The 23398-nt window shown below is 44.0% G+C and overlaps 1 protein-coding gene across 1 annotated transcript in view; it reads left to right on the top strand.

Annotated features, from left to right (window-relative positions):
• Positions 1–23398, top strand: part of utrn (utrophin) — a 221842-nt gene that overhangs the window by 28101 nt on the left and 170343 nt on the right. The window contains exons 5-25 of the mRNA XM_069657396.1: positions 341–418; positions 2420–2512; positions 2914–3086; positions 5664–5779; positions 6402–6568; positions 10691–10921; positions 12215–12396; positions 14413–14563; positions 14808–14927; positions 15552–15653; positions 16549–16656; positions 16767–16946; positions 17161–17324; positions 17408–17531; positions 17628–17715; positions 18310–18554; positions 18683–18851; positions 20002–20129; positions 22756–22893; positions 22983–23096; positions 23243–23398. Of these exons, the coding sequence (XP_069513497.1) occupies positions 341–418; positions 2420–2512; positions 2914–3086; positions 5664–5779; positions 6402–6568; positions 10691–10921; positions 12215–12396; positions 14413–14563; positions 14808–14927; positions 15552–15653; positions 16549–16656; positions 16767–16946; positions 17161–17324; positions 17408–17531; positions 17628–17715; positions 18310–18554; positions 18683–18851; positions 20002–20129; positions 22756–22893; positions 22983–23096; positions 23243–23398 (3027 nt within the window). The remainder of the gene's footprint in view (positions 1–340; positions 419–2419; positions 2513–2913; positions 3087–5663; positions 5780–6401; positions 6569–10690; positions 10922–12214; positions 12397–14412; positions 14564–14807; positions 14928–15551; positions 15654–16548; positions 16657–16766; positions 16947–17160; positions 17325–17407; positions 17532–17627; positions 17716–18309; positions 18555–18682; positions 18852–20001; positions 20130–22755; positions 22894–22982; positions 23097–23242) is intronic.

Below are 23398 nucleotides of genomic sequence, written 5' to 3' on the forward strand. Positions count from 1 at the left end.
GCTCTTCATGCTGCCATTCTTTCCATAAGTTGGCCCGTGGACCCTGCTGATAGGATAATGGCTGTGCTGAATGTATGGAGAGAAACACTCTGCTGAGTGATGGCAGAGCTTCCTGGTGCAGCAAGGCCTCACATTGTACATTTTAGACCCTGCTGTGGCCTAGGGCTACAACATTTACTGTTATTCTACACGTAAAAGTAGCATGGACTCAATTTCCAATTTATGTTTCCTCTAAATGAAGGAATTACTCCACATTTTATGAAGTGCTAAATCCCTGCAGCCTTCTGATTGGCTAGTGAACCTGCTGTTACTGATATGTGTTTTATTTCCTCTTCCTCAGACCAAAGAAAGAGGCTCCACCAGAGTGCACGCTCTCAACAACGTCAACAAAGTACTTCAAGTCCTGCATCAAAATAATGTGAGTACCTGCTGTTTTAAAAGCTTTGTCATGTCACACAATGTTTGGTTAATGATGCAAATCAGTGGTTCTTAACAAGGTGTGATTAAAGTCAGAGTCTGCAGGTTTCATTTCAGCCACACACAACAGCAGAGCACAGCCAGAAAGAAGGAACCATGTTGAACAAAAAATTAGCAGCTGTTGTGTTTTGTTGAAGTAAAAACCTATGATACATAACAAACTCTGACACGACTAGAGAAGTGAACATTCCCAGTTGAGCTGGGAATGGCTTGATCAAACCAGTCACACTTCCTGTAACTATACAAGAGTACATGTTTTACTGTGGGTTTGTACAATTGCGTCATATATTTTAATATTTTCCCACACTGTGTATAATAGTTGGTCTTAATGCCTTGACCCTAGCAGTAAGAGATGATGGACAGGACCTTATCATGGGAAGTAGCAGAGGCTGGAGTCAGCGTGCAACTCTTGCTGCTTTTGCTCCTGCAAGAGCCACAGACTGTCAGCTGGCAGCGAAGGGCACACTTCCCATGGGCCTTTGAAGTCCCATGAAATAAGGGCTTAGATGTTTTTGAAAATAATTAGATACCATAGTATTTGATGTTTCTAATGAGAGTAAAGAAACCACATGTATCATTGAAATGTGCTTGTCTTTGATGTCATGGAAAAACTTGACTTAACTTTGGTCGTTTACGTAACAGTCGACAGCTGTATCTTAAGAGCAGCGGTCATAACAATGTAGAAAAATGTGGTGCTTACAAAAAGCAACTTTTGTACTGACACACTATCTGGTTTTCCTAACGTTGTGGGGACTTTTGCGACACACAATTTCTGGTTTAAATATCAATACGGGGACTTAAACTGACACCCCCCTTTTTTGTTGTCCTAATGTCGTGGGTACTTTTCAGAATTGTTGTGTGGACTTGAAAATACACACAGTTTCTGGTTCATAGATGGATGTGGGGACTTAAACAGACACCTCCTTTCTGGTTTGCCTATTGTCGTGGATACTTCTACTGATACACACTTTCTGGTTTCAGTATTGTGTGGACTTAAAGATACACACACTTTCTGGTTTAAATAATGATGTGGGGACTTAAACCAACACCCCCTTTCTGGTAGTCCTATCATCATGGATTCTTTCACTGATACTTTCTGGTTTCAGTATTGTGTGGACTTAAAGATACACACTCTTTCTGGTTTAAATATTAATGTGTGGACTTAAAGATACACACACTTTCTGGTTTAAATATTAATGTGTGGACTTAAAGATACACACACTTTCTGGTTGAAATATTAATGTGTGGACTGGGAAGCACAGAAAGTGATGCTTTCCCACTTTAAACTGCGAAGAGCCAGACATCATATTCGTCTTCAGCTGCGAAACAGATGCGAAAGCGTGATGTAACATATATGAGAGCGGGAGTGATGTGGCATGACGGAGCTAATTGGGACTGGAGATGGGTCAAAGGTCGGCTCTGCAGTAGGCAGATAGGTCACTTTTTAGTTTAACCAGACACTTGACCTCATGTTCCACTCTGTGGCTTGATCCTCTTCAAAATGTTTATATATAACCAGTCTGCCCTTAGCCGCACTTCATATGGTACGTGTCGGACATGGCTGCAGGAGGGCATTGGGAGGGTGTAATTAGGGTGGTGTGATCCACTGTGTGGGGTAAATGCTTGAAGTATTCAGCTGTAACAGTGTGGAAACTCATTAAGATTTGGAGCGGTATTTTTTAGCCTACTGAATAATGGAACTTTGCTGTCACTTTAACAGAGGTTTAATCGTGTTGTTACATAAATGATTACCAGCTTAAATTATAAAGGATATTATAATTACAGCTATAGTTTTGTATGATGTGCAACTGGGTGGCTTTCCAATTAATCAACTCAACATTTAAATTTATTCTACATTAACACACAACTTTGTACCACTGCTTGTATTGTAAACTACACATTTTTAAAGACCCTCTGTCCCGTTATTCGTCATATCTTTCAGGTTGATCTGGTGAACATCGGAGGGACAGATATTGTTGATGGGAACCGTAAGCTGACCTTGGGCCTCATCTGGAGTATTATCCTTCACTGGCAGGTGAGCATGCATGCATGTGCAGCACCTTTTCTTTCCACTCTACACACAACCACTCATTACTGTTTGCTGACTGACTGACTGACTGTGGACTCACAATACACTGATGATCCTGAGGGATCAAAAAGCGATGATGGAAAATCATTCATATTGTTGTGCACACGTGCAGTCATGCATGTGAACACGTTTATTATCCGCTGCTTTGTGTAAGGCTGACCTGCAAAATTTAAACAGACACAGGTAGAGTAGTTAACTAGACTTCCATATAAACAAAACATAAACTATAAAGCAGCTTGCATTAATATTATGACCAACTATGTGAATCCAAGTAAATACATTCAATAAAAATGTGCCAACTTGCATCTTTTCGCTCTTCTAATGTGCGCCTCTCTACGTCCATGCAGGTGAAAGACATCATGAAGGACATCATGTCCAACCTGCAGCAGACAAACAGTGAGAAGATCTTACTGAGCTGGGTACGACAGTGCACCCGCTCCTACCCAGAAGTCAATGTGCTGAACTTCACCACCAGCTGGGCCGACGGCCTGGCTCTCAACAGCATCCTGCACCACTTCAGGTGAGGGGTCGTGGACTCAGAGAGGGGTACTGGAGCATGGAGAACATTTTTAACTGCATGATTTAATGTTTATGTTTTGGTACATTTAGTTTGAGTATCGTTGAGCTGTTGCGGACGTGTTTTTGTGAGACTGCATTTCCCATGACTGAAAGCTCGCCCTCAGTTGCGATATTTGTTGCTCCGAGATGAATTGTCGGCTCTCAGTTGACATTGCATTCTTGACATCTGCCCTTTGACTCTGAATGTAAATCACACTCAACACAGAGACCTTCAAATGCCGCAAAGAAACCAGCGCCTGGAATTTAGAATTGCAGATGTGAAGCAGCCTTTCTGTGTGTGTGAGAGATAGAGGGAGAGATTGTGTGGATACCCAGCCTGTGCAAGTGGCGGGAGGTCAGGTTGACAGGTCAGTGCCTGCCGGGTGTGTGTACACTGCTTCACTTACTCTGTTTACGCCTGCCATGTCACTGTTTGCACACGCTCGCTGTGTGTGTGTGTGTGTGTGTGCTGTTGTGCGTGAAAGAAAGAGGCCGAGGGAAGCGTCAGAGTGTTTTCCCCCCTTTTTGTAACCCCTTGTCCTTACTCCTGACACATACACACACACACACACACACACTCTTACACACAAACAGGCCTGTGAGCTGTGAGAAAGGCCAGTGTTGGTTTAGACCTGGGCCGGGGTTTAGGTGGATCACTGAACACACACATTCCACACCCGACTGGCCTCAACACAAGTCTCTGCTGCGCCATGACTGAAAGAGTCTTTTCTGATCAGAGGGCTCATATAGGCTTAAAATATAATGCTGTACACAAGGAAATGTGCTCAGGAAAAGGTCAAGTATTGTCCAGCATTTGAGTTATTTCACTGTTAGTACTTAAGTAAATAAAATAACACATTAAGTACAATGGGGCAGTAGAGTTTCAGCTCCATTTGGGGTTAGTAACGGTGTCAGATGGAGGGGAATTTTGTCCCCAGTTCTTTTAATCTTTATATTGATGATCTGTCCAAGCAGCTGTTTGATTGGTAATGGTCTGATGCAGAGGATCTTGTGGTCTTTAGTCCAAGCAGTGCTGGCCTCCAGCAGCTGCTGACTGTTTGTTCAGTATATGGTGCTGAACATGATGTTATATATAATGCCAGTAGGAGTCTTGATCTGTTGCACCAAAGAGGATAAAAGGCTGAATTCTCCTGACACAATGTCTGGTAATAATCTCGGTGAAATATCTCAGACATTTTATAACAGATGATGATGATATAAACGGGCAATGCCGCAAGATGTATGCGAATGTTCTTTCACGCAGGTTTGGTATGTGTACGGATGAATTAAAGATGTCTCTGTTCAGTGCCTCAGAGAACGTTATCATCTTGGTATTGTTAAACATCAGATGTAGTACTACGTGCTTCCAAACACAGCTCTGGAGACACTGGAACAGATGCCTCCTTCTGAGACCTCCTTATAAGACTTATAAGAATTTCTGTGTATTAAACCATTAATTATTATTGTGCTTTATTTATTGTATCATTTTGTCTTTTTATCTGGACCTCGAGTTTTAAAAAAAAAAAAGAAAAGGTAAACGTGTATTTAAAAGGTTCAAGTCAAATTAAAAGATGTATGTTCAGTGTTTCCCACAGGTCTGAAATATACTCGTGGTGGTATGGGCGGGGTACTCTGATTAAATATATTACAGCCTTAGGCCCTGTGACTATACAAGGAGCCTCATTCACTGTCATTAGATATTATAATAAAAACTGTGATGCAGACTCGCAGCGCTGAGAGGGGAAAGCACAAGCATAGAGGGAGGGAGGGAGGGAGGGAGCGGGTGATCGCGGTCACGATGATATACAACTTAGTTTGATCATGAAGCCTGATGCTCCTCTACAGCTCTGTGTGAAATATATGAACTACACAGCAGACTGGAGTCTCTGTTAACAGTGACAGACAGACAGAAAGATCTGCGTGATTAACACAGATCCACATTATTAAATGTCTGTGTCCTCCCTGCACTGCGTTATTATAAACTATGATGAACTGATCGCTGGTAACAGCTCCTGCTCGTGTCATTCACAGCATGTGGAGACGTAGTTTATACTTTATAGTAACTGTGCACGGAAATACGGACAGATCGCGACCTTATCAAGCCAGGTACAGAGCCCGAGAAACACAGATCCGTGTGTACGTCTGTGGTCAAAAAGGAAAAAAAAATGGATTGAAGCTTCGATGCATTCGTGTCAACCCTTAAAAAATATCCAGAGTTAGCAAGTCTTCAACGCAATACACGCATGTGCTTGTCTCTCTCTGTGTTTCTTGCATGTGTGACTTTCAGTAGGTGAAACCTCCCCGGGATATCAGAACAAACAGATAGGGGAGGGGCTAGATTGCCCAGAGCCACTATTTAATCGATCGCGGGTTGCGACCTTCTCTCGGATGAATAAAAAAACACTTAAAACAGGTCCTCGAATATACCTGAGCGGCCCGCCCACGTTAAGTCTCTGTGTGGGAAACCCTGATGTTGATTATTTGAATGTTACTGTCTCCATGTTGCCGCTCTGATCGCTGCTGCTCTGTGTGTTTTCAGGCCGAATGCCTTCAGCTGGGATAAAGTGGTCAGAATGAGCCCTGTGGAGAGACTGGACCATGGCTTCACTGTCGCCAAAGACCAGCTGGCTATAGAGAGGCTACTGGATCCTGAAGGTATCAGCACTTTGAGTAACACATTCCCACACTGTAAACATAGGTCTTTATTTGGACAAAAAAATCTGTGGACGCAGAAGAAAAGTCACATATCTAATACCTTTTATAGTACTCCCAAAAAATAAAACTTGCATACTGATTGACGTTTATTTTACTGTTTAAATTCCCTCCATATTAAAACAGTCTGTGTGCAAGACGCAAACCTTCATGCCCTGCCAGCAGCTGGATAAACTCACGAAGGAGTAAATACCTTGTTGTTGTCTTTGGCTGAATATTACTAAGAAGCTGTGTTTGCAGTGTTCCTGCAGCACCTGTACACATACTCGAGCTGCATTCAGACACTTCTTGTTATGTCATGATGGAGAGGCAGTCACACCTGACCTGAGTCAAAGCCAGCTTTAATCAGAACAACTCGCCTCAACCTGCCTTTTTCTTCCTCCCCTCTCACCTCCCTCCCCATCTAATCTCCTCTTGTCATCCTTAACTGTTATCTCACTCCATCTTCCATGCTGCGTTTCTCCTCATGCAATTTTCACCTCTTTACCCCCCTCCTCCTGCTTCTCATGCTCATTTGTTTATCTCATCCTTCTGCCCCACTTTCCCCCCGTCCCTTCTTTCCCAGATGTGGCGGTGCAGCTACCAGATAAGAAGTCCATCATCATGTACATAACGTCGCTGTTCGCCGTGCTGCCCAAAGACGTGACCATGGAGTCCATCAGAGAAGTGGAGACGCTGCCACGCAAATACAAAGTGGAGTCGGAGGAGTCGGGTCCAGGCCTCAGCGCTCAGGTAAAATATACAACACAAGCTGCTCACACGGACGGTGCACACACATCTGGTTTATAAGGAATTCAAGGTGCTCTTTTATGTGCAGAAATGCACAGCTGTTCACCAGAAATGTAGACAGAAGCACAGGAAGAATAAACTTCACGAATCAGAAAGCTTGTTTTTTAACAAATATCTGGTGTTTATAAGTTTAGAACCAGAACTTGTTCTTCATTCCCAAACCTTTTTCTCTGTTCAGTATGTTTTGGCACAAGACTTCACCTCCTTTTATTTTGAATAACTCTAATACTTAACACCTGCCCGACGGCCATAACTCATGCTGTAAAATGAAACCACAAAACCAATCTGCAGTAGTCAGCAAGCAATTTAAAAGACAGCATTTCTCTCACTTAATTACAAAACCACAAATGCACACATGTGCACGTATGAACAACTCTGTAGTTGACTTGTGCATTTTGTGTATAGTGTTATAACTGCACAGATAACAGCTATTAGGGTGTTTGTAACTGTGTTTCGTGAATGAAAATAATGACAAAACAATCTTTATTCCACAACGAAGACGACATGTTGACAAGCTAAAAATAGATCGTTGATAATAAAAACTCTGACGACACGAATGTTTTGTTTTCGTTAATGAGACAGAAATAAAATGTAAGTGGTGGGCTGTCGGACAGTTAAAATCCATGACACTTTAAAGCCTCAAACACCAGTTAGAGATTACAGGTTTTCTGCTCCGGGCTCTGTGTGCGCTCACAGAAAAAGGGGTGTTTTACGCGGCATTTGACGCTTCTTCCGCACAAAAAGGAGCGATCATCGTCTGTCTGCTTCAGTTAGACTCTTTAAATGGGAAGCGATGATGAAAAGTAATCTTAAGATACGGTGTCTTCGTTGTTCATTTACTGTATGGATGATCTGCTGAAATTTAAAGTGTTCATTTTACCTGAAGCAAACTGGAAAAACAAGGGAGACTGGATGGGGGGACTTTTTATTGACTAAAAGCGGACTAAAATCTTTTGAGTTGTCGGCCAATAAAAAACTAAAACTAAAATGTGACTAAAACTAATAAGCATTTTTGGCTGACCGCCGGGGTCAGCACTACACGTGGGTCTGTATGTGACTGAGTAACTGCGACATCTCAATGGCGGATCATGGAGCATATTTGACCTCCACTGACACCACTCTCTGTCTATACGGCTCTGGATACTTTGTTCGGGGAGTAGGCGGGGCTGCTCCTCCGCTGTCCTCACCTACGTCCGCATCCCGCACCTGCTTTCAAACACGTTGTCATCGACCTCATAAGGACAGTACTTGTAACACACTGCCCACAAAAGCGCACATTGACCTGATGCGGTCAGCCACATACTAGGTTTTGACTAGGTAAGACTAATATTAAATCTAAAATAGCTGCCAAAATTCACACTGGTTTGTTATTCCTGTTTTAAATCTGCAGGCAACCTTTTGAAATCTCTTAACAGGAATTTGGTGGAAGTGGTGATTTTACTTAATACAAGAAGGAGCACTCTCCTGTGTGTTTGCAATAAAGACCATGCTGACTGTGTTTTGTATGAACTGAGCTAACCTGAGCAGTATGCAGCAGTAGTCAGCCAACAGCTGAAACCCTGCCAACACTTTCCTTAATTGACTTTAATTGGAGTTTTGGATCCAACATGTAGGCTGCACATAGACTTCACTATATACATGTACTGTTTAACCCTTTAAACAGTGAAAAACAGTGTAATATCACCTCTCTATCCATGCGGTTCAGTTGTTATAGTAGTCACACAGTGCCTGATAGCAGCAATGACTGCCTGTCTGAGCCCCTCTGCCTGCGCAGGTGTAAACAAACCGTTACCTCTTCCTCTGAACGGAGAAATGTGATTCACCTGCAACAACTGAAAAGCTGTTGCTGCACAAAAACTGTGACCCCATAACTGCTTCAACCTTTGCTGCTGTTTTGTGTCTCTGATAACATTCAGTCTGAAGGCCACAGGCCCCGTTATGTGCACACATAAGGAAGAACTGTGAAGTGTCTCATTGTGCGTTGCCAGATAGAATGAGTCACCCCCCCCCTACTCTGAAAAAAGCCATCTCCTTCGTTCTCTCTCCAGCTCCGCTCATGAAAAGCACAGCAGGCGCAGGCAAATAGGGAGGAGAGCCATGACTCACCCCTCTGACATTAGCCAACAGAGCGGGCTGCGTGCTGCTGGAAACAGAGCTGTGAAGAGAGGGAAGGAAATGGGAGGGAGGGGGGGGGATAAATTGGTGCGAATGGGAGTGTGTGAGGACGGTTGACAGGGAAGGTTATGTGAGGATTAAAGATGTGTGTGTGCGCTGCTGGGCAGGATGCTCATAGTGATACTGTGTAATGGGTAGCATCTGCGAGGATTTCCGAGTCTCATATTTGGACATGCTGATTCAATCGGTCTTTCCTGCTGTTTTACAAACGTGTGGTTGTTCTCCTGCTCTAATTCTTAACATCTACTGCGCTGTAACGACAACAGACTGCGCTCCATCCCGCCAAATGGGTTATTTGTTCAACTTTATTAGATTTTTGTTCAATTTTAAGCCCCTTTCTGGCCCGCTGTGCTCTTTCTCTTTCGCTCGCACACGTCCCAGCGGCAGCTCCTTCAAGAGGTTTTGTAGTCAGAAGTCAGAAACCGTCTCTCAAGGTTTTTATTGCCCGTGGGCACATACTTCACACGTACTGGAACGAGAGCTGGAAAAGTCTTCTTGAATAGCGCTCTGATTGGTCCAACAGGGGTTTTTTTACTTTCCTGGCACACTTCATCTCTCCATAGGAAGTGATGCGTAATGCTGCTGGTAGAGGAGGGAAAATAAAGGCTCTTTGTTTAAGCTTTCTGTGTTTGGTTGCGCCTTTTAGTTTTAGATTTAAACATTTGAATTGATTGATTTGAGATATTTATTGTTGCTCCAGATCTGCTCAACTTAAGTGCGTAAATGCCTTAAAAGTTAGGATGATGTGAATGCAGGTTGATGCTTTACATGCTTCAGAATCACAACTGCAGAAGTGTTCATGCAGAGCTTGAGCTGAGCAAATCATCTGGTGATAATAAAGTGTTCTGTTGAGCCCGACCGCAGCTATTTAACAGCCATTCAAGTCAATAAATAGACCGAGGCTGCAGTTTTCTCTCCCTCTCTCTCTCTGCCTCCTTCTCTCCTTGTGTCTTTGTCTCTGCCCGGCCTACACCGCTCCAACATAAGGCCTCACTGTAACTTATTCCGTAATATCCGAAAGGTCACTGAGTATTTTCAGCAGGTGACCTTTTCCTGAGTTCGCGACGCAGGCATTATCTTTGTGTAGTTGCAGCCTGATAAACAAAGGCCCATTTGGCTTGTTAGCCTGCGTTAGCATTTCCTCCATCTTTGACTTACTCCCTGTTTGTTCCAGCTCCAGCAGATTTGCCAAGCTTGCAAGGAAATTAAAAGTTGATTCAATGCTGTTCTCTCGAGATCAGCAGATTCATTATAGAGATTATCATGAAAGTATCAACAAACTGTCTCTTGGGAGATAGATAAAGGAAGCTGTTGTTCAAATACACTGCATTCATTCAGACATTCCTCATGTCCCAAAGGCAATGTCCAAGCTACTTCATCTGCACCATCCATCTCTCTGTCTGCTCACCCAAACTTACCCAGGATACCTTTGTGTGTCACACTTCCTGCTATTCCTAGAATGAGGATTGACCTGCCCAGCGTGCCACGGGCAACTCCCAGCATCCCATAATAGGCCCTGCAGTTGTTGTTTTTTTTTCTTAACTGAGCACAGGGCAGGTCACTCTGCGTGCTCCAGAGCAGGCCCCGCCTAGATGTCTGGGTCTATTTTAAAACGTACCAACAGATAAAAATCAGCGTAAAGGACAAATCATAGACGTCTTTGTCTCTTGTTTTGAGCTTAAGCTTTTCAATTAGGTGTTTGAGATTTGATTTGGCCATGTGAATGTGACAAAGTAGGGAACAAAGACTTGTTTTCTTTCCAGTTTAAAGATGGGAGACATACATTCTTCCTTATCCATGCTATCTTTTAATGTAGGGCCTTGTACTTTGCTGTTAACATTGTAATGATAACCCCTTATGTAAACACAACTTAAATGTGTCTTTTTCCAGAATGTACAGATGGAGCAAGCAGGCAGCAGCCCCCGGCCCGAGACTCCAAGCACCCTGACGGAGACGGAGGGGGGGGTGGAGGGCAGCCTGCTGGAGGTGGACCTGGACACCTACCAGACCACGCTGGAGGAGGTGCTGACCTGGCTGCTGTCGGCCGAGGACGCCCTGCACATTCAGGACGAAGTGTCGGACGACGTGGAGGAAGTTAAAGACCAGTTTCACACGCACGAGGTAGGAGGAGGACTGCAGGTCGACATGAGGTCTGCAGGGACGTGAACATGCATGCACATGTGAACAAAGATGCAAACAGCTATGTTATTTATTCATTTCTTGTGCAGCGCATGCAGTATAGTTTCGAATGAAGCATCATACTTAGAGGCAGAATTGTTGAGACACCCTGATGTGACCCCCTTATTATATGTCTGACTTGCACACCAGTTTTTTGTGTAAGCACTCTCCCTCCCTTGTTGAGACTGCAGATAGCGCCCCGGAGATAGAGGCCTCCCACAACCAGCGGTACATGCTCCGTACATGTCGGGAATGCCAGGAATTCTGCCGTGCCGCGCAGCACCCTATGGTGCCCTGGCACAGAGCTGACTCGCCTGCTCGAGAAGGCGTAGCTGCGGGGTTTGTGTCTGTGCATGTGTGTAAAGGGGCTTTGGCAGGATTTCCCTTGGCTGAAATGTGAATATTTGTGAAGTCTAACGTCTGGAATGCAGGTCAAAGCAGAAAATAGCGAGACTGAGAGCGACGAGACCCAAAGCCTCTTTAACAGCTTTTCAGGAGGTCTAAAAAAAAAAAATGTTTCTGCTTTGCTGTTCATGTACTTACTCCAGCTTCTCCGGCTAAGCCTCATCGAAAACAATGTACTCAGAGGTGCAGACGAAAATGCTTACTCATCCAGAGAGGTCACGGAAAACAGACAATAACTCGCCTCATTGCTCTGCATATTGCTCACTACATGAACCAGCAAAAAGCAGCTCCTCAGAGGAGCCGAGACTTAACAAAACTCCTTCAAAGCCTCCCTTGTATTCCTTCTTCTTCCTTTTTGGTTTTGCAATCGGCCTCGGTTGGCTACTTGTCAGAGTTTGCCCTTCGGTTTGTGAAACTCTCACATGCTTGACTGACTGTTGCTATAGTAACAGTCCCAAATACAAGGTTGCAGAGGTGATGCCCAGTGCTTCTGCAGGGCGTTATTAAGTGTTACACCAGGAGAAGTTTGAGGGTGGAGAGAATCATATCCAGATGTTCGATTGTGGTTGCCAAGTGCCAGCATGGAGCCTGAGATTATATAAGAATCCTAAGGCCTCTATATCAGACTGAATATAAGAACAGCCTTATGTGGTTAGAGACTGCCTATCTTAACTTAGCGAACATAAGCTGTAGATTGTAGGTATCTTTCTTATATATATATAATCCTTTAATTTGTCTTTGTTTCCAGCACGCAGATTGTCCAACTAAAACTTCTGTAATCAAAGTCAAAGTTTTTCAGTACATTTTTGTCATCTTCTGCCCCCAAAAAAGGCCTTCATGATGGAGCTGACAGCGCACCAGAGCAGTGTGGGTAATGTGCTCCAAGCGGGGAACCAACTGATCGCCCATGCCAACCTCATCGAGGAGGAAGAAGATGAAATCCGGGAGCAGATGAGCCTCCTCAACGCCCGCTGGGAGAGCCTCAGAGTGGCCAGCATGGACCGCCAGGCCAGGTAGAAGCACATTTAAGCTCCTGTGAGGAGTTTTTCGCTGATTTTGAAACAGACTGATATTAAGTCTGATGTCTCTATATGACCTACAAAAACAAACCAGACCATCAGCGACAACATTGATTATTTCTATATAGTTATTTATAATGGCTGAAACTGCTGGCAAGGGGTAGGTGTCAGACGAAGCGATTAACTGCACACTGCCTTTGTTTACATTTTCCAGGGCAAAAATGTATAGTACATATGACTGTTAAAGAAAGCAGGATGACATTTTTTGTTAAAAACCACCACTTAAGCATGTACAGGACAAAATCAGCAAAGAGATAAGAGGTACGGCTTTGTCCACAGGGGGCGCCAAAATCAACACAAACTGAAAGTTCCTCACAGGAGCTTTAAAGGGCCAGTTTTCGACCTCAGTCCTGTCATGCTATTGTGAGGAGCTAATGCCATTATGGTAGAAAAACAATTGCAATCTTTATGCCTTTGGAGGACGCTATCCGCTTCTCTAATGGGCCCTGGAAAACCTCCGTCAGACTACGTAAAACGCGTCATCTGGTGGAGGCCAGGGAGCTCGCTAAATTACACTTTCTCAATCTAGGATGCCCGTCTCCGATGTCGTGTCTCGTTCAAAATCGTCAGGTTTGAAATGTAGACTGCAGACCTGAAGATTTCTTAGACAATCCACTCGGGGAATGGAAAAAAATTGTTTCACTTAAGTATCGCAATTCTTTTGAATCGCCAGCAGACTCCTGAATCAGTATTTACGTTGTAATGGCGATGTTATATGAGAAGAAGCAGTTTTCCAACAAGGACAGCGCTTGATAAATTTGTCATTTCTAACTGCAATTACGGCATTACGTCGATGTGGTGGCAGCACTTTGGCCAACTGCAGTTGTTTTAAATGTGCTATACAAAAAAAGTTTGACTTGACTTGACTTTCTTTAATTTTACAACTTTTTGCGTAGGCCTAAAGTCAAACTCTAAAGACTGAGATTGACTTGTGATGTGCATTGTTTTTGGATATGCATTGTCTCTTAAAGTATGATTCAAGTGTCTGTGACGGTCTAGTGTTAACCCCCCCCCCCCCAAAAAAAAACACAATATCGAATCGCCATACTTAAAGAATCGGCACCCAAGTTATCGGGATAGTATCGAATCAGGAGGTCGCTGCCGATTCACTGCCCTATGATCCACCTTTATATTCTCGGCGTACTTCAGATTCTGTACCGCTCTGAGCAATTGCCTGCAGCGAAAACTGTAGTATTTAACTCTCTCGCTGGGATGTTCCTTTCAGAGGGAGGGGAGCAATGCATGCTGGGTGAAACCACGAGCTGTTTGTGCGACTTTCTCCACAGCTATGGCGCCAATTTCAAATATTATTGCTTCTATTGATCACAGAGAACACCAGCTTTGACTGACAGTGACTTTTTCAGTTCAGTTTCAGTCCTGTAGAGGTGTTGTAAACCCTTTTTTATTGTTGTTTATTTTGCAAATGGTAAACAACATCTGGTATTAGTTTATTTTGTGTGAAACTAGTGATATTATCATGTTCTAAAAAGGAAAATAAGGATAATAACTTATGTGGTGCGTCCTCAAATCATGAGCCAGAAACTGCCTTGTGGAGGTCAGTGTCACTGTGACCTCAGATCTTTATGAGCACTTCCTGTGAAGAATGCTCAAGGCTGCAACCTGTGTGAAGGTGACACCTGATAAGCCCTGAGCCCTCCAAGGTCTCACAAGTTTTACACTCAATCTGTGTTATCAAGATTTACGATGCTCTAGACGCACACACACAAACAGTTCATAAATTGTATTCAGGATGTCCGCTCTTTCACCCTGATTTAAAGTATATCTGCTTGTGTGTGTCATGACTTCCTGTCCGTCTTTGTGCCCCTGTGAGGTACTTCAATAACAAGCTGAACAGGCAGTTTCATTTTAAAAACTCAAAGCTTTCATGTAATTTCTTCCTGCACACACGCACTCATCCGTTTCTCTGTCCCTACTTTCCTTCCGCTTCAGACTTCATGAGGTCCTGATGGATCTGCAGCAGCAGCAGCTACAGCAGCTCTCTGATTGGCTGACGCTGACGGAGGAGCGAATCAGGAAGATTGAGACAGAACCCACAGCTCAAGACGTGGAGCTCTACAAAGAGCAGATCGAGCAGCACAAAGTGATTAAAGCTTCCCTTATAAAACGTCTCTTATCTTGCATGAATGGAGTAAGAGAGGAATGAGTCATTGGTTTAATGTGAACAGGAATAAACAGAATCATGTGATCTGGTTGTCACATGTTTGTTTCTGCTCTTCCCTGACTCATTCCCCGTCTCCATGGTGTTACCATAAAGCAGAGTGGCGTCTCTGCCAGCTCTGTTAATGGGTAATATGTGACCGTGCTGAATTAGTGTTTCTTTCCAGGAGCTTCAGAACGACCTGGAAGCGGAACAAGTGAAGGTCAACTCTCTGACACACATGGTTGTCGTGGTCGATGAGAACAGCGGAGAGAGCGCCACCGCTGCTCTGGAGGAGCAGCTGCAAGTAAGGTTTCAACCCGACTGTCTCAAAGTTATAATCTCAAAGTTCTCAGTTTTGTTCTCTTTGGCGACACCTGTGGTGATAAATGGTAATTGCAGGAGCACACTTCCCAGATATCAAGACAGTGTTGCATGTGTGACGTCCACGGTTGGCTCCGGTTGTAACTCTTGATTTTCCTCGCTGACGGTCGCTTTCCTTTTTAGACTGTTTGCTTCATCTGAGCGTCGAGTTTGTTTCTTTTTCTTTGTATCTGTAGTCATCGATCTTTTCTTTGTTTGTTCAGCCATAGTAGATTACTGTTTACTCGCAACACTTGCAGAGACCGAAAAAGCAGCCGCCTAGCTCCCCCTACCCTCTCTGGCCGACAAACCAATGCTTGGTGATGGAAAACGCGTCACTAACTGGGCACCGCTTGTGATTTTTTCCGCAAATGTCGCCACAGAAACCCAGTCTGTAATAATACTATATACTGCAAATGCAAAGGCTTTCATCAGTTCGGCTCAATCACCATTGTGTTACCTCATTCGGCGACAGATAGTGACTTCTAAACTTCTAATCTTTGAGATTATCACTTTAAAAAGAAGTAAAGCCATGTTATATTAATCTTTGTTTCTGTTCTGTGTCAAGTCTTTGGGTGAGCGCTGGGCGGCCGTGTGTCGCTGGACAGAGGAGAGGTGGCACAAGCTGCAGGAGGTCTTCATGGTGTGGCAGCAGCTTCTGTCAGACCAGGTGAGGACTTTTAAAGGGGCCATATCTTTTGAATGCATATTCTCATACTTCTCATGGGTTTCACATTTTTGGGTGTTTATTGTTCACAGTGAAAAAGTGAAAACTGCATAAATCTGTGTTTTTCCAAGATGACATGGTTAAAAAGGTCGCCTCTGAAACAGGCCGTTCAGAACAGCTGCAGGTTTCTACATAGAACCTTGCTTTTGCTGAAATAGACCATTCATCATTCACCGTCGTTCACCTCAGGCTGCCTTCTTGCTCTAGCTTGTAGTCAAGTTGTTGTCAAGATTTGGACTTACCATTCCGATACCTCCTGCTGATTCTGGCTCGGACATATAAGGCCGATTAGCCGATCCTAGAGACAGTGCGGCCGCTCCCCCACATGGGATCGCACACATGGGGGAGGGGCTACATGGTCACTCCAAATACTGTCAGCCAATCGTGGCTAAGGTCTGACCTTTGAATGGCAGATGGCTTGTTCTTGTTCGGAGAGGCTCCAAAAAGTAATTGAATTAAAATATATACAATTTTAAAAAAGAAACAAACTTTACCAACGTGATTCAAAAACACATTAGAATGATAGAAAAGTGATTGCATATCTAAAATAGGTTGAAAAAACATTTCAACATTTAAAATCAAGCTTTATTCACATGCACAGGAGAAACCTCACAAACTCATTTACATCTTCATAATTGTCCAATCTTCCAACAGAAAGAGTGCTCAGTCTTCATCCTGCACCTCTTCTGTAATCCTGAACACACTTTTTTAAGCGGTTTGAATCTTGTTGCTGAATTCTGAACCTAAAGTGTTTAACATATATTCCCTAGGCTCACTCACACTAAGAGATGTTTTCTAAGTAATTTATGTTAACACGTTTTTTCCACCTCCTCTGTAGACTTTGTTCAGAGAATGGTTGGCAGAAAAGGAGGAGGCCTTGAGTGAAGTACAAACAAGCAACTTCAAGGACCCGAGTGAAATGAATACTAATGTGCGCCGATTAGCCGTAAGTCGTCTGCCAAGTTCCTGCAGCCCGAACTCTCACAACGAACTACCTTTAAATACGGTTTCCATGCTTTGATTTTTCCTTTTTCTGTTTTACAATTAATCCTGAAGATTTTAAAGGAAGACATGGAAAAGAAGAGGAGGACTCTGGACCAGCTGTCTGATGCAGGACAGGATGTGATATCGCTGCTGCGGAACCCTGAGGCGGGAGCAAAGATCGAGGCTGACACGGAGGAGCTGGCTCATAGATGGGACAACCTGGTGCAGAAGCTGGAGGACTGCTCCTTCCAGGTACGTTTCATATGTGAAATTACTCCTGTGTTTCTGTTATATTCAAAGTAGTCGTTAAAGTTCAGGGACAAAATTAAAGTTGTGGAGGTCAAACCTTTAAGGAAGTTTGACCACCCTGATGTCAACTTTAACGTTCTTTTCAAGGCTGTTAGGGTACACATGACGACTCTGTAAATGTGACCTGTTCTCACTGATGATCTTACTCATTGCTAAGGTAATGGAGGCTGTGACGGACGCTGGTATGACTCAGGTGGAAGGGCAGGTCGTCATGGACACAGTCGATGCAGCTTCGGCCGCTTCCAACGCTGACCAGGAGTTGGCTCCGCCTGCTCCCCCTAAGAAACGACTGGTGGAGACGGATGCAGAAGTCAGACGAGTGTAAGAGCTGCGACGCTTTCTCGCAAGAGAAGCCTAAGAATAAAATACATGCGAATGCAAACATCTTGTTCTTTGTTGTGCAGGTTTGAAAACAAACTTTCTGACCTCCTGAGCTGGTTTAAAACATGGAAGACGTCCGCTCAGGCGCTCGCCTCGTCGCACCCCGAGACCACACCTGACACACCAGACCTGCAGGAGAAACTGAAGGTAAACCTGCAGACTATACAGCTCAGAAACGAATTAAACTAAGAGCGTATGTTTTGCAAATTCTCACCTCAAACATGCGTCGACCACTCCCTGCAGGGTTTGGAGTCGGACCTAAAAGCGAAGGAAGCCACAGTGAGTGAAGTGATCACGGAGGGGCGAGGCTTGATGGAGCAGCTGGAGAGAGGTAGGCAGAAAAGAGGAGGTTGTTTTTTTCTAATAAACAAGGAAATTGTACATTATTATACCCAATAAAACAAAGAAATATTCCTTAAATCCATCCAACAAGTGTGCAAAGATACAGGCTCATATTTATAGTTTCTCCGGGGCTACTGGCTGGAGCAGAAATCTTCCATTTCCCTCTTAAATTGTGTTTGTCTCGAGCGATTTTACTACTTTTCCACAGCTGCTTGGCATTTTCTGGGTATTTACAAGCTTACATTTTTTTTATTGTCATTCAGGTTTAGATGCCAGTAATCTAAACGTGTGTTTTTGTGTGTGTGTGTGTGTGTGTGTGTGCTGTGGACAGAGCAGTAAAAATCTGTCAGCCCTGCAGGGTTGCTGACTTCATATAACTGCTCAATGAAATGAAGAGGCTCCCAGGATTTTTATGTGTTTACACTGTTCTGGAGGCAGTGAGGGGCGGCGGAGCAGCGCCGCTAAGTTGGAGTGGATTTGTTAAACTCCAAACTTTACTTCGACTTGTTTTACTTCCTCATATCGAGGGTCTAAAAGCTGTGAAACGCTCGCCTTTATATCTGTTGGTCTCTCTTTCCCGCAGAGGGAGTGTGCGTGGACTCGGTGAGGGCAGACCTAGACCTCATCCAAACTGAGTGGGATGTTTGCGCGAGGGAGCTGCAGGCGGCCGGCGAGAGGGTTAGCACTCAAAGCCGGGTCAGGGCGCTGTCTGCAGAGCTGGCAGGCCTGGATCGGGCCTTGGGGGAACAGGACGGGTGGCTGGACTCGAACCCGGCTGTGGAAAAGAGCGACGAGGCCGAGCTCAGGAGCCTGAGCGGAGAATGTCAGGTAAAGGTCGTCCTCTTCCTCGTCCAGATTCAGCCTGACCTCTTGTGTGACCTTTATCCTGAATTAAACCTCAAACTATTCTGTTCATCCAAATAATTAAACTTTTGTCTTCCTCTTGTGTTCTTCAGTCCCGGCTTCTTCAGGTCAACACCTTGAGTCCGCGTTTGGAGCATCTCTCCGCAGAGGCGCTGTCGCTGGGAGCCATGCCCTCTCTGAAAGACAACACGGTGGTGGTGTCGGCTCATCACGCCTCCACACTGCAGCGGCTACAGAGCAGAGAGCAGGAGGTCAAACAAGGTACCTTTGCTGAAATATATCAGAATAATTAGTAGGACCGCTGCAGGGGGGGAAAACTGGCTCCAAAACTCTGAGCAGGTTCCTCTGTATAAACTTTTCAAGGGTCCTGACGGCCTCGAGCCGTGTTTCGGAGAGTTGTAGGACGGGGAGATTTAAACCTTCCTCCAAACAAAGACCCATTTCTCCCTCTCGCTCTCGGCTCAAAGCTCTCAGGTTTATAGGGAGACTGAGAGAGTGATAGCTAAGATCAGCAGAGCCCAGTCCCCCTGGGGGTTGTGTAAATTTGACATCAGTTTTTATTTGAAACCTTGGCCAGCCATAAGTAATAGAGGATGCCCTTATATGGCCTCCGAAAGCTCACACATGCGTGAGTGTATACGAGTGCAAGATTATACCTCAGTGCCAGCTCCATCTCCACCTCAGGACCTGGAGCAGTCCTGAGAATCAGTCACCGTTTTACGCGCGCTCCTCTCGGCCTGAAGTCTCCAAAGGGGGACCTGAATGCTCCTCTTTTCTTCTGACAGTAGGTGTGCGTGCGTGAGTGTGCGTGTCTTTGGCTTTCATGACTGTGAGGATTTGGATGAGAGCCAAGGAAAACCGCTTTGTTTCTGCCTGAGGGCGGTTCGCCTCGCGCTGGGGCCTCCCTCTGTCTCACTGCCCCCCTCTCCCAGTTACGCTCTATCTCTGCTCTTTGTGTGTATAAACACAGTGGGATTATGTAAGCATTAAATCACCTGCTAATTAAAGAAGAAGGGGAGAGGAGCAGGAGCAGAATGTAACCGTACAATATGAAAAAGTAGACACAAACAGGCACTTCTACACTGTTGTTACTGATTTAATCTCCTTTAAACAGCTGAGATTTTATGATTTGTTTGTAACATTCCCCCGGCGTGATTGATCTGTATGAGATGCCTGACTGAACTTAGTGAGAAACAGACTGTCAAACATATGGGATCCTCACACACACACCCAAAGACACACAGACACACACACACACACACACACACACACACACACACACACACAGAAGGAGGGAAATCCCAAACCAGCTCACTGCCCCCTTGTGGTTAAAAACTCCTGATGTAAAAAGTTTTGATTCCTTCACTTGATGTGCTGCGTTTTTCTCCCCCTTCTCCTCGTCTTATCGCAGCTCTGGCCGATCTTGAGAGCAAACAGGTGGCTGCGAGCCTGGTGGAGGGTTTGGAGTCCAGACTGGCAACTCTGAGAGACGGACTTCTGGACGTCCCGACTGCTGAGGGCGCAGTGGAGCGGGCACAGGTAACTTTCTGTGTAGCTTCATTTAAAACTGTAAAGTACACATATCCTGATAAATATTGATAACCACAGATCTTCAAAAACATTAAAGGTTACCACGCAATGTGTAATCAAAAAGATGTATTAATTATAAATTGGAGAATGATAGAATATTCCTATTTATTTGATGGGTTTAAATTCCCTATAAGGTTCTACTTTAAATCTTAGAAAATAAATAGCATCAACAACAAAAAAAATGCACACATTTTCTATTAACATAGTGTGATATACTCAATTATTACACGGCTGTGTTAAATACTTGGTTCTGATTGATCAATTACGGCATTCCGTCCGTTATTTCTCGATAACAGACCGTTGCCATGAATGACAGACCATTTCTAGGGATGCAGCTCTAATCATACAATCCAGAGGACTAACTGTAATCATATCAATCCGCCGAAAGAAGTCCGGTAAAAATACATATATTTAATGTATACGTTATATACAGTAGGTTATGTAATAAAATGTGTATGCTGTAAATGTGTCAGGCTGAGATCACAAACACAGGTCATACACGACTGTTTCACCCAGCGCTGCTGTGATGCTTAGCTAAGTCCCCTGCCTTCATGGAGTGGATGCTATCAGCAGAAAATAAATGCTAGCACTGTTTCAGAGCAAATAGTCACGTCGAATCGTGCAGGAAAATGGCATTAGATATTAAAGGGCAAGACATGTTGAAAGAATCAAAACAGTCTTCTGAATCGTGTATCTGTAAACTGTTGCTGATAACGCTCATGACCTCTGACCTCTAAGCTAAAAGAATCTCAGTCTCAACAGGGGCTTTGTTTGTGTCTGTGAGCTTGTATGTACATCAGAGCGAGAGTTAATCTCTGTCTGCTGTCAGTTTGTCTTTTCCTGCACACAATAGGCCTCTTTATCAGCCACTCACTTTCCTCTGCTCTGTATCAAACCTCAGTGTGGGAGGAAGAGGGTGTGTGCGTGTGTGTGTGTTGGTATGTAGTTCTGTGATGTATGTGTTGTTGTGTTTCGCGTGTGTTTCCGTCCTCCTCCATCCTTCGGTGGAATGTGGTTCAGTCCGAGCTCTTGTTATCGGACAGATAGGGCATGTTGGCGGGGCGGGGGGGCGGGGCCTTGGCACATTCTGGGCAGCGTGCCCATGCGTGCAGCGTGGAAGTCCTAACAGCTCAATGAGGAGCCGCTCGACCAGTCGGTCAGCCTGACAACCAACACATCCAGTCTCATGACAGCAGTCCTATGAGCACTTAGCATAACGATAGAGGGTCGTATGATTGACTCAGCATTGTTTTTTAATGTTTACATTGATTCATCTTTCACTATACAAAAATGTGAATTTGAAATGAATTAATTAAAACATTTATTATTTTTTATCAGATCAAGATCAAAGAGCCTGACAGTTATGTCTCTTGTTCTCATCCTGCTTCATTTATTCATCCTTTTTCATTCATCAACCTGTTTTATATCTCGAGGAATCATCAACATGCCTTCCCTTTCATTGATGTCAGGAGTTCATATAAAACAGGATACATGCATACACAGGGAATAAAATAATAATAAGTAACAAGAAAACAAAGAAGCAGAGAAAAGCAGAGCGTAGTTAAAAACAGTTACACTCAAGGGAGGAGTTGTTTTGAATTGACCTCTGGGGACACTTGTGTTGAGTTTCAGTGTTTGTTGTAAAATGTTCTAAGTCTGTGCAGCAAAAAAACCCTAAAATATTTGAGTAGTGTTTCAATGATTGATAACGTCAAAAAGTCTGTAGGGACTTGTCTTGGGAACCAGAGGGTGGCCGGCTTGAATCCCAGTACTGACCAAGAATGGAAATTAGGGGCTGGTAGCTGGAGAGGTGCTAATTCATTTCCTGGGCACAGTCGAGGTGCCCTTGAGTCACCGAATTCCTTAACTGCTCGGAGCGCATGTCCATGTGTAGCCCCCTCGCTCTGACATCTCTCCATTAGTGCATCTCCACATGGTCCCTGTTTGTGCGTGTGTGTATTTCGGGCCTCTGTGTGTGTAGCATATTTCTAATAACAGAGTGAAAATATTTAATTTCCTCTCTGAGATTAATAAAGTATGTTTTCTTTTTCTCCAACCTTTTAATTTCGAGTGTGAAACTCATGCTCAAATATTTTTGAGCCTAAAAAACCAACGAACACGGACAGCTCGCCTCACGTCTGCTCTGCTATATATATATATATATATATACATAAGTGCAGTCCAAACATCATATTTCACCTGTGACATAAACACTAGCAAGTCATGAACAAAGAAGGATCCGCTCAATATGTTTAAGAACACATAATTATGGTTGTTAAGAAAATAATTCACTGTATTTTTGTAGATTAAATGTAGTTTTCCTCTAAATAATTTTAAAGGGGGTCATGATGTGAGGTCCATGTTTGGTATTGTGTCAAAAGACTCTTAAAATCTATTTTTAAAATGAATCAGTAGCATAAAATATTATTCTCGCCAGGGGGATGATTCACTGTTTAAAGTTCTCCATGGCCAACTCCTGAGAAACCATGACGATAAGCATCTCCATGGTTTCTCATTACTGTTACACACACAGCTTTAACGTATCATTTTAAACCTAAACTCTTGTTCACCTCAGGGCCTGTGTCTGGAGATAGAGCAAACACAGCAAGCCTCCGATCCTGCAGAACTACAAAAATGGAGTCAACTCTCCTCCAGGGCGCGTGAGGAGCTGGGAACGCTGCAGTGCATCCTGGGTAGCATGAAGGACAATCAGGTAGAGCAGCTGCAATAAGCTGAATAAATTTTCTTTACTTTTTGGAATATGAATGTTGTTTTTATTTATTGTTTTTATGTTGTTTTTAGGTGCGTTTGGTGGAAGTTGAACGTTGGTTGGATGGAGTTCAGGAAGTTTTGTCTCGTGATACCACAGGGTCGAGCGACAAGGAGAGTCTACAGGTTGAGCTTGACCAGTGCAAGGTGAGAGGATAATGCAAAAACATGACATATCATAAATTACTCTTACTGTTGTTTCTATGAAGACAATAAAGATTTAGTATTTTCATTTTACCTGAATTGATTATAACTTATTTAACACTCATTATCTTTCTCTCTCTGCTAATAAGGAGTATGTGAATGAGATGGAGTCAGTGGAAGGTTCGTTGAAGCAGATGGGAGAGAATGTGAGCGCTGTCCAGGCGACTGCAGTCCCAGGGCTCGACAAGTGGCGGCAGGAGAAGTTGGACGAGTGTCGGGGCAAATGGGACAAGCTCAGCAAACAG

This window comes from Semicossyphus pulcher, unplaced genomic scaffold (genome assembly GCF_022749685.1).
Source record: "Semicossyphus pulcher isolate SPU_LCO1_2020_fin unplaced genomic scaffold, fSemPul1.0.p SCAF_11, whole genome shotgun sequence".
In the NCBI taxonomy this organism is placed as follows: domain Eukaryota; kingdom Metazoa; phylum Chordata; class Actinopteri; order Labriformes; family Labridae; genus Semicossyphus; species Semicossyphus pulcher.